The following is a 16592-nucleotide window of genomic DNA, read 5'->3' as shown; positions in this document are numbered from 1 at the left end:
CGTGTGCGGGTAATATTGGGATAATTTTATAGGTGTACGATTTCCAACACTCTTGGCGAACGAACGATGCTGAAGGATAGATCTGAAACACTGAATACAGTAGAAAATGAAGCAAATGTTTCACTGGATAAAAATAAAGCTATTGCATTATTTTTCACTGCGTCGTTTAATGACAGCTCACTCTGGGAAATGACAGGTTAGCTCATGTGGGCAGACGCCATATAGAATCATGGTTTGACATTTACAGTTTATACCAGTTGGTTTAAAATGACGGTTACAAATACGTGGAGAGAATTTAGGGTTGCTTAATTTTAAGATTAGTGGAAATCATATTTAATATTTACTAATTATGATACAAAATTTGCAAAGAACAAATTGCAAAGAGTAGACACTTTTAAGAGAGTATAGCTATTCGCCACTCAGATGTTGCAATTTATCTTAAAAACTACTGCAATAAAAAAGTATAAATCCTCTGTAATATATATTTTTCAAATCAACTAAATCGACAATCACGAGAATCTTGAAAAATCAAATAAGTACACGATTTTACACGTTGAATACGGATTAAACATTACATGATCAGCTCACCTACTGAAGATCTAAAAAAGAACGTGTGCCATAAACTCGAAATGCCATTGTGCGAAACCCCGCATGGTAAATGTGTTGCAAATTTTTTGGCTCAACCAAAAATCAGCTCAAAACCTTCCAAATTCCCGCATCGAAACTGTGTCACGAACCGATCGGAAAAATCGTCACTCCATTCGCCAAATTTGCCACCACGCGACACATCCATCCTCGGAAGCGTTCCCGGTTTCTTTTGTTTTTTTGTTTTTTGGCCAAAAGCCGGCCTTCACGCGTGCGTCCAGGGTGTCGCATGTAATATGCGCTGCATTAATTGGAATCGAAGCATCGCGTACCGCGAGCTGCGTCGAAGTTTCGAACCATCGTTATGCAACTCCAGTTTGCCGATTTACATAAATCATCACCCGGACGGATGTTGACCGTTAAGGGTTCGGGGATTCCCGACGCTGGAAGGAACGGGCGAGGAACAAACGTGCGTACCGGACACAAACGTTGCGAGGACGATCCGATTGCGATGAGCTATTACCAGCTCTGCACACCCTCGGTACTACGGTGGGCGAAAGTCGTGGCGAGGGGTGTTGTGGAATAATATTTATTCGAGAAAAAACGGACACACAAACGCGCTTGGGTACGTGATGGAACAGCAAACACGCACCTTCGTCGCGCGACACGGAATTTGATGCATTTCGGTGCGTTCGGTGCGATGCAGCGCCATCACGCATGATGCATGCGTATCAGCGAGCGTGAGGATCGTTTCGAGGTGAAGCTCGGTGAGGTTTGCGCGATGACAAATGGCAAAATGGTATTGTTTAGAGGTTAGGAAGGTTCGGAGAAGTTTCGAATGCAACCAGAATGGTCGGTAAGGCAAGTACCTTTGTGGTACCTTTGTGACCATCGTCCATCCTTTTACCTTGACACTATTTCGTTCAAGAATATCTAAGTGTATCACATCAAAGGCAGTGTTGGACCATCAATAGCCCGTAGACCATAATATTGACCTAAATGATGTAAGCGTTTGCTACCCCGTAGGATGAACTGGTTTCTACTCGGAACTTCCCCCAAAGCGTACCAGTCCGTCTTTCGACTGCGTCTGAAAACGCAACGCGTGCGCATCTTCATGGCACAAAAAGGCGAACGATTACAAAACGGTGTTCCTGCAACGATTCCTCGCATACCCGGAATGAAACCAACGCGGTTATCGATCCGATCGATAGTCACCTTCGCCGTGTTCGGCCGGTATGGCACGTTCGGGAGATAATCGAAGGTGGGAAACTTGTAAAACTTCCCCCCTCCTGCAGCATGTAGCATGCAGGAATAAGGTAGAGGCTTCCGTTTTGTTGCGGGAAGAGAAAATAGCATCAACAATGCGGAAATGTGATCTTCTCCCCGGGAAGATGTCCCAAATGGTGATATTAAACACATATCGACGGGTGTGCGCGCTTGCTGATCAGGCTTGTCGATCATGGCGCACAGATTGGTACACGGACAGGTTGTGCGAGTCGCCAGAGGTGACCGGATGATTGCCGGTTCGACCTACTCCACTGGTGCGCTGATGGAGCAAAAGATTATAGGATTTGCATGAAATACAACCGTTTATTAATGGGAGTTTTTAATATGCCTACACTCCACACATCGAACTGTTCACTGAAACAAAAAAAAGGTATGGCACTGTGTGGGTTAGCTTTCTTCGGCAAAGAACGTCTTTGGAATAGCTTCCAAATGATGATAGAAACCAAAAAAACCAAAACAAGCAGGCATTGAACCGTTATGCTAAAGCATAGGCAAGGATAATCAATCCGTGAGGTTATTTTTAACATGCATTAATATGAATAATGTGTGATAAGATCTCACATAGCACCTTTGTTTCAGTAGTAAAATGGAAAAATTTATCACGTTTAACGATATACTGCTGCTCATAAAGGTATTATTAATTTTGTTATTTTGCCAGTCTTTTAATAGGATTTCTTTAATAAGGATTATCCTAATTAGAGTTTAACTTTAATCATTTTGTTTCTATGTTACTACTTTTTATGATTCAATCGTGTGTTATGTTTTATTCTCTTGTTTTGGATTTAAAACTAGTTTTTCTACCAATTTATGTTATTATTTATATGTTTTTCGTTTTTTTTTATTTCTTTTTTTTCTGTTTTTTTCTCTATGGAAATGTAAGTTTTACGTACTGTTTTCGGTCTTAAGTGTACATTTATGTATGTTTTTATTTTATTTTGATGCATTTTGAGTTTTTTTTCTTCATTTTTTATCATTTTGTTTTTTGCTTTGTTTTGTGGTGAAATGTTTTCTTCATTTGCATGTGTGGCTTTATTTTAATATTTTTCTACTATCTTTTTTGTACTACTAGCCGTTTGAATAGGGGAAATTTAAAATTAACTTTTCTTACTTCAATCTGCCTAACAATCAATTGTCATACCGTTAGTATGGACCTCTTGGAACACTGAGAGCAATAAAATATGTCGTAAAGTTAACACCTACAGTTGATTATACAACAGTGAAGTAAATATAAATCAAACCCAACCCAAGTTGGTATGCCAAAATTTTCATATAAATAATATTTTTTCCCATTAAAAATAGCACCCCCTCGTCACTTCCCTTCCTCCACCACAAACCACTGCAAAAGTCACTGTAAAGAAGTAGGAAAATTGCACGGTCGCACTTCATTACATCGACTGGAGTGTTTGCGTATCGTGCGCTCACGGTTCCAACCGTCTGCCGAAGCGTTTCATTACCGACAGGACGTCAGGTGTGTCGGTGGCGATCGTTGGGAACGATGGGACGGAACGCGAATATTTGGCGATACCGTAACTTACGCTACCTCCAACTGCCGTCCCATCTGTCCTCAGTGCCGGCGGTCAAGACGCCACGGTGTGATTTAAATATTTGTATCCACTTTCACCTGGATAACGGGGCCGCTGGGCGTTTCGTTCGTACCGATGCTTTTAAATGATAATGTGGTGTTCGTCCGTTGGGGCGAGGATATGGCTCGATTCCCTGCCAGCTGGTTGGTCGGTTCGAGTCGATTACGATAGCGTGCTGCATTTTTTTGCCTTTTCTTCTGCTACCCTTCTTCCTACGGTTGACAATTTATTCGGACCACATCGTCAGGATCGTCCGAACAACCTCAAATCCAATTTCGGGCTGGAGAGCACAAAAAAAGGCACATCTACATCGATACGAGATGGAATGAACTTTGGGAAGTTTTGGGAGCTTCCGGCTTCCAACGGGATGATTGGGCACGGTCTGGGAGTTTGGGCTTCAGCTTCATCTTGTTATCCTTGCAATTATCTCTGCATCGAGGCTATGTTGCCTTCATTAATTCACACCTCGATCGTGCGGAACGGGCAACTCCCGCTGACGTCCGATGATCTCAGATTGATGGACTGCCTCAGAGCGCCGAAAGCAGATCACACTCGATTTCTTTCTGTCGCTGTGTCTCCCTCGTCTCTTACGTCTGTACTATTTGACCGGTTATACAATTCATATGTGTGTGGGGTGTTTTTTGTTTATTGTGTGATCTTTTCAAAAACTTTCTTCTCCTTTAATTCTTTTTTCACGCGTCTGTACGGCGATACGAAACAGAACGGTCCAAATGTGCCACAGTACAGCCGAGGCTGAATTCTTCTTGTGTACGTCTAGACGACTAAAAATGGGGAAAGTGAAATCTTCCTTCGTTGCATGACAAGAATCAGTCTCAGCATGATATTCGTGTTTAGCGTTGCCTTCCGACGCATTTCAAGGTAAGCGCGTCATCCAGGGCACAGGAAACGTACCGCGGGAAATGGAAACAGGTTAGCAGGACTGTTGTTGATGATGAACGACTGCAGATTACGTCAAAGTTCAACCAGGTGATGGTGCATCTTCGACAGTGGTACAATAGATCAGGTCAAAACAAAAGGAAACCCATGGCGCATTGTTGATCGAACGGTCGAAGGGCGATCATCCGTCACAGATAGCGATCGCGCTTCATGTCTGGAAGAATAGCATTATTTTTTCTGGAGGTTTGCTGACGGAATTGGAACCCCTCGTTAGATGAGGACGCTAGAAACTTCGTTAGGCTGGCAATTGTTTGCCGGTGGAGGTTAAGACGTGCATGCTTAGGGTGCGTTTACTTGAGCAGAACAGTGACAAATGAAATAAATGTATGAACCTTGATGACGGGGAAAGTATGCTGCGGTGAATATTTTGAGTTATGTTTATGATTTTCATAACGATCGGAATGATTTTCAAACATTTAAAAATAATTTTTGAAATTTAAAAAATAACTTGGAAAACTTTTTTTTTGTTTGGTTAAAGTCTCCTAATACTTCAATCTGTAATCACATTACTATTTTATTGTGTATTTCTTTCCTTTTCGATTCTTTTTGCTCTTGTTTTATATTGTTGATTTGTTCTATTATTTTTCATTCTTTTCTTTGTTTGTTTTATGCATTGTGAACGTTTCTTTCATTTCCACAATTGTTTTATTGTTTTAGCTTTTATTTATTTTTTCATTTCATTTTCTGTGTTTTACTATTGTTATCATTTTAAATGTTGCATTTAGTAAATGTTGATGGATAATATTGATACTTTTAATAATTGTTTTTAAATGTAGGACGAAAAAGAGCTTAAGTAATTTAAAAAAAAATCCACAATCTTTTTATTTCTTGCAAAACTAATCTATTAAAAATTCGGATAAAATATTTCATTGAATATGTACCATTTTATCTAACTTATCTTATCAACAAAAACAGCTCACTACCACTCAATGTACGTCTGGTTCCGCTTAGCAACTTTTACTTTCAACGAGGGGTTCGTAAATAGGCAACGGTATACAAAATGTGTTAAACATTCGCGCTAATTGAACATCTAATAAAATGTGAAAATCCGCTAACCGTGCTGTGGCATTGCTATCATCTCCTACACACCCCTTTGTTGAGTCACCATTTATTCGCATCATTTGTCGGGTAAAGCGCCAGTTAAACGACGGTGTCATTTGTTTTATTTGACCCATTACTTTGGCCGGTTTTCCTTTTTTGGGGACTACAAAGATTCGTGCCATTCGGGGGTGTGTTTCGGACATAGGAATTAATGATTCATTTGCTTATCAATTGCAGCTTTGCTGGCGTGTTCGTATTGAAGGCTATTTGCTTTGTAACTAGCTTTTTAAACATATAATTGCGTTAGCATCGTTACACGCTGGGTTCAGTGGAAGCAGCATTGATGGAACCATCGGCATCGGTTTGGAAACAAATAAAACTTAAACGACCAAACGGAACGGCATCATCGGCCGGGGGCCCCATATACCCGGGAAAGCCGGATCAAAACACAGACATCATCAGCAGCCGAGTCGTCTTCACGGGGCTTCATTGTCTTACGCGTTCGAAGTCCATCTCCCATCCCGTATCCCGGCCGGTGGCGGCAACCGCACCGGCCCCCGTACCGCGATGTCTCGTGTCTGCGTTTTCTTTTCCTTCTTTTAGTGCTCCCTCCTCCATTCCGGTGTGGTTCATCGTGTGTACCACCGACACCGGACCGCCGCGACGATTCTTCTCTATAAATAAAGGTTTGTGGGGTAGGTTCAGCTCAGTTTGCGCTGGATCGTGCAGCCAAGTGGAAGGTACGTTGTGAAGTAGAGAGAAGAAGGCGTGAAACCCCGTCAGGCGCTTATCACTGTGGCGATTGTGGCAATTGTGAAGTGATTTGTTGTGGTTGTAGTTTTTTTGTTATAGTCGCCAAATTTTGTAAAAAAAATTCAGTGAATTGTACAGCCTCTCTTTGGAACAGTCGAATGTCGCCGCGGTGTGATAATTTATTTCTCAAGTCTTAATTTCTCGTATCTTTGCTTTCGTTCTCGGTTCTCGTTCCACATCGATACACCTTGGTGCAACGCGGTGCAATAGAAGAACGTTGCATTTCCAAATTAAAAAAACACCAGCAAATCACCGTACACGATGAAGCAGTTCGTGCTGATGGCGGTTGCCCTCGTCGGCCTAACGGCCGCCCAGTTCCCGAACGGCAGAACCCTCGATGCACCCAATCCGGCCCTGTGCGCAAGCCGCATCATCCACGAGCGTGCACCGGACGGCAAAGGGTAAGCAGGCGGCGCGTCGCGGCCCATTTAAAACAAACGACTTCAACGCCAGGCGACGAACCTGGCCGTGTTTTGCGAGCGGTTTGTTTCGGAGAAAGTGTTGCTCAAACACGGGATTTGAAGCGAATTTTTGATGGTTTTGTTTTTATTTTGCTCGCCAAGAGCAAAAGCTCAACCATTCCAACCGCCTTATCCTAATAAATTTCCTTCCCGCTTGCGCAATGTACGTCCGTACCGCCGCGTGCGCACATTATGCGGTAAGAGCGTGTGCGCGGTTTTTGTTTTTCCACCCAACGAGAGTGTGTGTGGGGGTAAGGGGAGTGAAAAGCGATCGAAATGGTAACGGCAAGCAATAGTAAGGAGGAGAAGGAAGAGACATAAGTAAAACAACAACAGCAACAACCCACCAACCCGTACCCGTGAGAATTTCGTTACGATCACCTACAGAATGGACGATCGAAGCCCAAAATGGGAAGTGAGGTTTGCATTTCTCATTGCGCCGGGAGTTTTTTGTTTGCGCTCTCTTGCTTTCTTAATTGCACGTTTTTCACGTCTTTAACCCGCACGAGCTTCGGCGCCGATGGGCCCCCGGTTTGGTGCTTTTCAATGAGATTGTTATCATTGTTTTACCAGCTCGCAAAATGTCACTCGGAAAGCTTTATGTGAGGAAATGTGCTGATACGCATGTAACAGCACTGTACAGGGGGTAGTTTTTTTTTACGTAAAAGGCTAATAATCATCTGATATAAAATACGTTGCACGTTGATGTGTACTTCTCTTAGGAAAAAAATATTTTAATGATAAAATTCCATCCGCAATCGAATATAGCTTCATTCTTGTTAGAAAACACATGATCATACCCCATAGCATGAGGCTGCACGATCGGTCAGAATCTTGAGCTACTTTCTCCACGCATACATTACGGCTCCTAGAACCTGTTGTGCTGGTGAAACGGCCCCAGTGGTCGACCAGCACAGCAAGTTCAATGCCAGCAAGCGAAGGAAATGGTAATGGGTTGCCCCGTTGCCTTTGAATAACATGTTAAATCACTTCCACACTCTCCGGTCTGTGGAAAGGGTTTTGTTGATGTTGTGGCCGAGAGCCGCATCCATAAACCTGGTTCTCGGCTCCGTTGTGTTGTGTAAGTGATGGAGCGAGAGCACTGGCGGTGCCGCGGGATAGGTTTATTGACATTTGAGGTGAGGTCCATCTTCGGGCGATGTGCTTTTAAAGGGTTTTCTGTTACGCTGTTGGGTAAACAGTGAGGTTCAATATGAAGCTATGATCATGCTTGCCATGGTCTAAGTGTTTTGAGAAGATGTAACTGGCATGTGTAATAGTTATGTTATTGAATATCTAGTACTTCTAGTAGTGCACTTACTATTAGAATGATTGGAATTGACGACATGGGTTTGTTGAACTAAAGTAAGATTGTTTGAATTTTTCCAAAATTCTCATTTAATTGAAATAAGACAAAGTTTTCTTGTTTAATTAATACAAATGATTACGTATTATTAAATCAAATACAACCTGCTTTAGGTAAAGAAACGTTTTCGAAAACTAAAGCAAGTTCTGAACTGATATAAGCACAAGACAATTGTTAAATCAGTAAAGAGAAGGACAAGAAATAAGAGTTTATGAAGAGATCCGTCAACGGTCAATGAATTAATTGAAGTTACACTAACAAAATCCTCTTGAGATTCTTATGCCGATAATGAAGAGGGCGAAATTAACAAAACTGAAAAATGCAGAACAATTTTAAATAACTGTAACAATAAAGAGGTTTGCTAAACTTCCTTGGAACTCTGAATAACAAACATACCATTTTGGATACAGTAACCTATTTGAAGAATAGCCCATAGTTGAATTTTATCCTATTTTAATTTTGTATAGCTTCATGTTGTAGTGGAGCTTGGAGAAAAATTAATGAACTACTTTTCTCAAACTCAAATAATTTCTTTTACCTTTCAAGCAGTGAATTTACTTCACAACGCCTCAATGATTAATTAATTCTACCCGTAGGTCACCATCAGTAACTTGCACTTTTCACCTCTGACCGGTTCAACATTCAGTCGATTGTATCATCCGCTGTGTTTTCAACGCCATTTTTTTACCCGTCCCACCCACAGCTACTTCTTCTCCTGGCGCGATCCAACACTGCGGGGCGTGGAGAAGGATTGGCTAGATGCGAGAAACTTCTGCCGCCAGCGCTGCATGGACAGTGTGTCCGTTGAGACGAGCCCGGAAAATGAGTGGATCAAGCAGAGAATCGTGGAAGGCCGGGTAAGTTATGGCTGCTGCCTTATACCGACCAGACCGGTCACACACGTGCGCATGAGATGCGCTGCAATTGCATGTAGTTCCGGACCCGGAAGACCTGTCTACAGCCTTGCGCTGCCCAGAGGGTTTCGGGCCGAATCGTTTGAAACTGTCATCGATAAATCACAATTTCATTGGCCCATTGTTGCTTCCGGCTGGTTGGCCAGTGTCGTATCTGACGTTTGATGCAGATCTTATCATGCCGATCGGTGTACTTGATGCACAACGGTTGTGTTGCCACCTCCGGCACCATCCGATCGGACCACCGCGATGATACACGATGGGGATCAGCAGGGTGCTGTTGGGTGGGGAACACTATCGGCACTCACGTTGCGTCACACGGAAAACAAAACGCTGAAGCCGACCGTTCGATAGGGAGCACTTTTGGGAGTTGCATATGGCATGGCGCCGCACAACTCATTTGCATAGGTTGAAGCAGTTTGGCAAGGCACGTCTAATAAAAATGGTGCCAAACGTATGGGTTGCTGGTTTTTAATGAACGAAAGTTCATAAATTATGTCACACCTGCATCGAAAGTTTACTTATCTTGGCGGTATTGGGGGCCTTTTGCAGAAATTCTCTAAAACTCTGCCATTCATTGGCTTTCTCTGTGACTTTATTTACCCGTAGCTGCATAGTCAGTCCTTGCAACGGGGGATCGATCCGGATGGGATTTTGGTCCGGTCCGTTCGTGTGAAGACCAGCGCCACTACCATCATGCCACCGGACTGCTCCACCCCGTCGTCATCTAATCCATGAATATAACCAAATGCATAACCAAATGCACCGAAAGCAGCTTATTGGATATTGTTTTGTATATTATTGCTCTATTTTAAGGGTTTATATACACTCGGAAGACCTGGAACAATGCCATTTTTGGGATTAATTTCTATTCGAGCAACTACCTCATCGGTGGGATTAAGAGTATTTTTGGCTAGAAATTATATAAATTGAAGTATAATTTTAAGAAATAATATTAACGTATTTTAAGGCTCTTAAAAGGAGTCTATAGGGCTTTAAAAACTTAACGATTGAGTTGCCCACTGGCGATTCGTCAGAAATTGTTGAATTGATTGAATTGAAATTGTTGATTCAGATTTACATCACAACGGCGAACGCTTACAGCAGGGGTCTCCAAATTCCGGTTTATTCAAATATTATTTACTGTCATAACTACTAACATTAAACACTAGTAAATGAAGTCAAAAATCACGTTCATCGAAATATCTTTGTAAACGACCCGCAAGCTAATCTGTAAGCGGTCCCCACGTTACGGTAGTTTCAGCCAATGTGGCCCGCGGGCTGAAAAGTTTGGAGACCCCCGGGCTTAGAGTAAAGAGGCTGCGATATCCGTCGGATAATTTGACAGTGTTTTAGCTACAAGACACTCGAGAAATCAATTCGACTATAAAAGGTCTTGGCAAATTCTAGTATATTGTGTAAAGAGACATCTGTCCCCAGGTTTTCAAGGAATCCTGGATACAGATTTGCTATAGGTTGTATTATGAACAACGCGCTTGAATAATGTACAATATGCACTATGCATGGCAATAAGTAGGCATTAATATTGGCATTTAAATTCGTTAATTATCAGTATACTAATGAGGAATTTTTACCACCAGTTGCTGAAACAAAAAAGCTCGGAATGTATGCAATATAATTTTCGGAAATTTTTGGCTACGCATCTCACCTTAAGTAATTCCATCCTCCATCCTCGGTGGTTTGTTTTTCCATATACTTTTGCACAAACCACTAACCGTACGCTGGGCCGGAACTGGGGGACATGCGTACGCATACTGATCATCCGCTAGCTCATCTGCATTCTGCACGTCTGCCGGCCTCCGTAAGGTTTCCCCCTTTCGCAGTGATGATGTCACACATCGGTATGCAGTCAACGTCGCGGCGGCGATGCATCGGTCTTTCGTTCGTCAAACAACCACCTACCAAACAATGTGTGCCACACATCTCTCTCTCTCTCTCTCTCTCTCTGGCGATGGAGCTGTGCGTTACTGTTTTTTTTTTTTGCTCATGTTAGTTTAGGTGCGTATTGCGGAAGGTCGTCATTGCGCTCGGCAGGTTCAGGTTGGCTTTCACTTTTTTCCTCTATTTAACCTCGACGACTTAAGAAAAACCTTAACGGAACTGCACCCGATGCACCCGTTCGGTTGGCTCCACCCTATATGCCCGACAGGCGTAAGGATAATAAATTTGACACTTACCGCTGTTTCTCCCATTGAATCTCTCTCGTTCGCTTCTCCGGCACCGCTTGCTTCGTTAGCAACGTAGCCGTTGTTTTAATGAGTAACTATTTTCGTTTAACTTCACCTTTCGGAAGACACCGGGAACCGCATAACTGCGTACGGGTTTAATAAAAGGAAGATGGTGCACCAGTGAAAGCGACGATTTGGGGCGCGCGTGCGCCCGCACGTTGGCCAATTCCCACAGCACCCTTCAGCGCAAAAACACGAACCGGCGCGCAAGGACTGTGTAATTTTTGACCTCATCATCACCAACCATCATTATCATAACTTTGGCCACTTTCCCTTAAACCGGTTCAATAAGCGGGGGCAGATATTCCCCTCCGCCCGCGTCTGGGCACGGTTTTGCCCTGCACCGTTGGTGCGGGAATATGATTTTCGATTTAGTTTCTTTTTTTTTTTTTCGTTGTTCGATGATTGGTTGAGACGATTGTGCGAAAATCCCGCAAACACACAATTCGATTCCGATGTCCGCCGGTAGGTGCGGGGTAGGTGGTCAGTAAATTATGACAAGTGGAGCTTTATTTCCCGTTCGCACTGCTTGAATATTCATGACAAACAACAGCAGTGCTGTTTGGATTGTCTTTGGCAAGCTAATCGCTTATTCATGCTCGACGTAATCGGGACAGTTTTGTTGGTTGTAAGTTTTTTTTATGTTTTTTTTTTCACTCTCTTTTCAAGTTTGTAAATTGCTTTAAAAATCTGTTTATTTCCCTCTGCGCTTCCTTTTAGTTGTTGCGTTGTCGGGAATTTTCGTAACATGTTAAACAATTAAGTTTTTTTTCGGATGTTATGTCCTGTTTTCCCTGTTGTGCTATTATTCAAAAAATTGATTGTGTTACTTTATATTTAATGAGCGTGTGAGTTTTTTGAGCCTGTAATGCGGGGCTTCGAAAGTAGACCGATGGTTTTGTGCCTTAGCATTAGGTCTAATACATCGAAAGGTCATGGATCGATTCTCATCTAGATTCCCAAACCTTGCATAATCCCTAAAGGATCTGATGGTAATAAATGATGGGAGTGTTAACTATTTTAATAAAATAATTACCCCTACGCTAAAACGAACAATTCTTCAAAGATTGGCATTTGACATTGGCTTTAGGTTTTAGAGGATAACTACTTAATTTAATAGTTTAAGAATTAAGATTTTATAAGAATTTCTTTGACTGAAACAAAGATTTCATTCGAATAACGAATTGGCTAGACTCTAAATCAAAATGAAATTTTTGATTGGATAAAAGTGTGATCACCATCCTGTCTTTTTCTCTTGTTGGATTCTAGAAATAATCAGAAATATGTTTTCAAATAAACAACTTCAAAGAAGAGCTTAATATTTCGCTTAAATTTCGGCTCTCAAATGCCTCTATTGTCCATATTAATGCCTTGAAAGGACTTTACGTGCTGGGCCGTCCGGTGTCATTCTAATGACATGACCACCCTACCGGAGATTGGTGTGTCTAATTCACTGCACGACTAGGGTTGTGCTTAGTGGATATTTTGCGAAGAGTCATTTATATGAATCTTTCGCTAGGAGTCATTCAAATCAAGAATCGATTAATAGATTTTAAGAGACTTTCGAAGATCCCTTGGCAATCAATTACCGGGGAGGAGGGGGCGCCTTCATGCTCCTAGGCGGTCATGAAACTTGAATGGTTCAAATATTTTATGGGATTAATATATCTTTGAAATAGAGATTCAGATTCATTAAATCAGTTCAAAGCATCATTCACACTCATGAATCCGAATCACACATACAGTGTTAAGTATGTACCACTGTAAATTCTTCGCTCAGCTCGTATTTTTAGCGGATCCTCCATTATTTTTTCACACAAACGGGGCCAAAAATCTTTCTGGGCTTTTTCCTTCCGAACGCTGCTTAGAGGATTACGAGTTAAGAGAGGAGGAGATAAGAATCATGCCTATCAGAAGATCTCAATTCTCACAAGCTTCTTGAATGATTAAGGCTTAAAGAAACTTCAAATATGTATGTACTTAAATCTGCTAAAGTTATACCGATCACTTATTTTTAGGAATAGCGAAAAGTATAACAGAAAATTATAGTTGGTTTTTTGTGGAGATTGATAATCATTTATTCGTTTGAAATATTCATTCACATTCACATTTGAACTTTATTATTTAAAAGAAACCCCCCGGCTTACAAGCCGCGTCGCTGATTTTTATTTCTTCTTTAAACCATTAACTTATCAATGTGCCTCCGAGCCGATATTCGCAACCAACACAACATGAATGGATAAAGAAGGAAGCAACCCCATATTATTGTTCATCAATTTTCACACGCTGCACACTTGTTGCACGGCCGTTACGTTAAACGTTTCCTCGCTGTGTCTTGTGTGTGCCGATCGTGTAGCCATTCAGCTCACAGTGCGGATAAGGCCCACTTCTCACAAACCCAGGCAGGGGCACGGTACACAAAGTTTATTTATACTTCGAGCCTTCGCTATTTGCCTACGCATCGCCACAGCATCGATCGCGCTCGATAAACCATCTGCATTACCACCCCGTCCCTGGTGCTCCCCGGACAATCGAGTGGCCACAAAAGGGATTGTGTGTTTGTGAAGAAAAACCCATCGAAGGGAGTGGAACATCATATCAATAAAACGCACATTCCAACGATGACACTAATCCAGGCCACCGGTACGGCAAATGGCGGAAACGATACACACACACACACACACGCACGTGTTGTGAAATTTCTTCAATCTGACTGACTGACCGACCGACCGATGACGCAACCCAAAAACCGGGCGAGATGATAATTATGAGCTCATGAAAATCATGCAGCTTGTTTGGTGCGAGAGGAAGTACGGCAGGGGCACGCGGGGAAGGCGTGTCCACCACCTTGGCCTGCGGTGGAAAAACTTTCGTTTTCGTCCGGCAGATGCAAACACGCCTCGAAGATGCGCCGCACCATCGTCATCCAACTGGATTAATGGCCGTTACTGGGTGGCCATAAGGTGTGTTCGGCTCCGGCAGGGAATGCCGATCGGTTCAGTTTAACGACACTCTGCAGAGAGGGGCCAGGGGGTGGAACCCATTTCCCAAGAAGGTAGGGTTGGGAATGTGGAGATGTTGTTTCTTTTTCGTTGCTGTTGATGGTTTGACCACTTTACAGTCGATTCCTTCCAAACGCCACCGAGAGACGAAAAGTGTAATGTAATGGGAAGATTAGTGGCCAAACAATTCGCAAGGGGCGTTATGGGCACTAGCAGGTGAGTGAGTTAATTACCAGTTTGCAAAAAAAAAGCCCCCGTGGCCGTTGTTGCAGCGTAGCTTTAAATTGGCCGCCAGCAGTATGCGAGGAATGTAATCCCTATGGGAGGCAAACGAGATTATTGGCGTGGAACTGTTTGGAAAAAAGGGATTATGTTTTGGTGTTGCTAAATGTCACGAACATTAAAGCATCATCAACTCAAGACCAAGAGCAATAAATGTATTGCTAAAGAACGGAACTGGATGGTATGGCCACGAGATAATTTACATAAGCTCAGTGTTGTATAAACATGGTTTTGAGATCAAGAGGTAATCAAGCTGTGGAGTATGTAGGAACTCTTAGTAAGGGATGGGTCGGGCATAAAAACACCTTCTCTGCCGCCTGTTTTGGCCAGTGCCTTCTGCCTTCTCATTGCTGGGAATTCCACAGTGAGAAGTGACCCAGATTTGCGATATACTAAACGCTTTGTTCAACATTGAGTCGAGCAACTCAACAATTTTAACTACAAAATAGTCTTGGCTTTTAACCGCCCTTGGAGTTTTCAGTGCTTCAATAGAACTAAGGCTTTTTTTAAATATTAAATATATTTTATTTACTGATCCGGGGGACTAGCTGTTTTTAACAATAGTGCATAGTAAAATGCGCCAAGCTCAGCCGTGAACACTGAACATGGCTGCCTCAATTTGAAGAAGGCTTCGGTGGTTTCCCTTACAACACCGAAGCCAATGCCCTCCTCAGAGGATGATGCATCAGTGTAATACTGCTTCATTTTGTTAATATGACCGTACTTATTCACAAAAAAGCCCGGTACGATCCTCGAGCGAAGATCTTGATCCCCTCACGAAACGAGGAGTCTGTACTAACAATGGAACTGTAACACTCAGGAAAGGCAGCACGGTTTACTGCTTGTGGGGCGCTAGGATTGACTTGTAGAGCAACAAAATCGCCATAAATAGTTATGATTTTGCTCTTAGAATCTGTTTCTATAAGCGAATTAAAATGTTCTAGGGACCAAGGGATTTGATACTGAAGAACGAACTGGAAGGCGATGCGTTTTAAAACGATCTCAGATATCGATTCTATACAAATCTTTCCTGACCGACTCTTCCGTCATGTTGAAAAGCTTTGAAAATGTGTGAGTTAAGAAAGCTTTGGGGAGAATTTTAATTTTAAGAATGCAAGAACTCGGGAAATATGGAAAGATTTCACATCTACCATTACAGACTCCAGTTCAGCTTGGAAGGAATTTAGAAATGGTTTCAACGTTACCACCTCGACACGAAAACTCTGCGTTCTTATAAAGAGTGTCCGCCATTAAAACTGTTCGGAAATAATTCATACTTAGTCAATAGAGCTAATAACAGTATCAACAAGAACCAATAGTGCTACCGATAATTAAAAACCTAGCAAGAGCTATCGAATAACTAATCCAAAGACAGTTACTATTAAGGTATGCAATTTTCAAATCTGCCAAAACTAATCCCTCGCATTCGAATGTTTTTTTTTCTATCCCATCAGCAAAAGTACATCTGGACCAGCGGACGACTGTGTGACTTCAAGGGATGCGATCGTCCCGATCTGCAGCCGACGAATGTAAACGGATGGTTCTGGACGGCCGAGTTGCAGAAGCTCGCTCCAACGACGGTACGCAACCAGAACGATTGGTCGGAGGGTGGCGGCATTGGCAAACCACAGCCGGACAACCGTGAACTGATCCAGGGCGGTGCATCGGAGAACTGTTTGGCCATCCTGAACAACTTCTACGATGACGGTGTCCACTGGCATGATGTCGCCTGCCACCATGTGAAGCCGTGGGTGTGCGAAGAGAACGATGCGCTGCTGAAGTACGTGAAGTACAGCAACCCGAACCTGCGCATTTAAGCCTTCTCCGCTTCGCTCTTCAACCCATCGTCGTCGTCCATCGTGGCCACTCTTCACCACCTGGAATCGGGTAGGCGGAAACCGGCATTAAAACGGATCACGGACACAGCACGCACACGGCGCCCGGATTGATGAGAAACCAAACCTTCAATTCCATCGACTGCCTGTTTTTTTCTCTTTTAAAGCATTTGTCACCACATTGGCAGTGCATATTTATTGATACCGTTTCGTGGCG

At 42.7% G+C, this 16592-nt stretch overlaps 1 protein-coding gene across 1 annotated transcript; it reads left to right on the top strand.

Moving 5' to 3' along the window:
* The first annotated feature begins 6527 nt into the window (after window positions 1-6527).
* On the top strand, window positions 6528-16357 carry LOC128714929 (uncharacterized). The gene is made up of 3 exons (XM_053809810.1): window positions 6528-6667; window positions 8797-8950; window positions 15995-16357. Exons 1-3 carry the CDS (start codon window positions 6528-6530, stop codon window positions 16355-16357), a joined length of 657 nt encoding a protein of 218 aa, XP_053665785.1.
* The last annotated feature ends 235 nt before the right edge of the window (window positions 16358-16592 follow it).

Source organism: Anopheles marshallii, chromosome 3 (assembly GCF_943734725.1).
Source record: "Anopheles marshallii chromosome 3, idAnoMarsDA_429_01, whole genome shotgun sequence".
NCBI lineage: Eukaryota > Metazoa > Arthropoda > Insecta > Diptera > Culicidae > Anopheles > Anopheles marshallii.
Note: the sequence above shows the minus strand (reverse complement) of the source record. Positions and strands in the feature narration are given on the sequence as shown.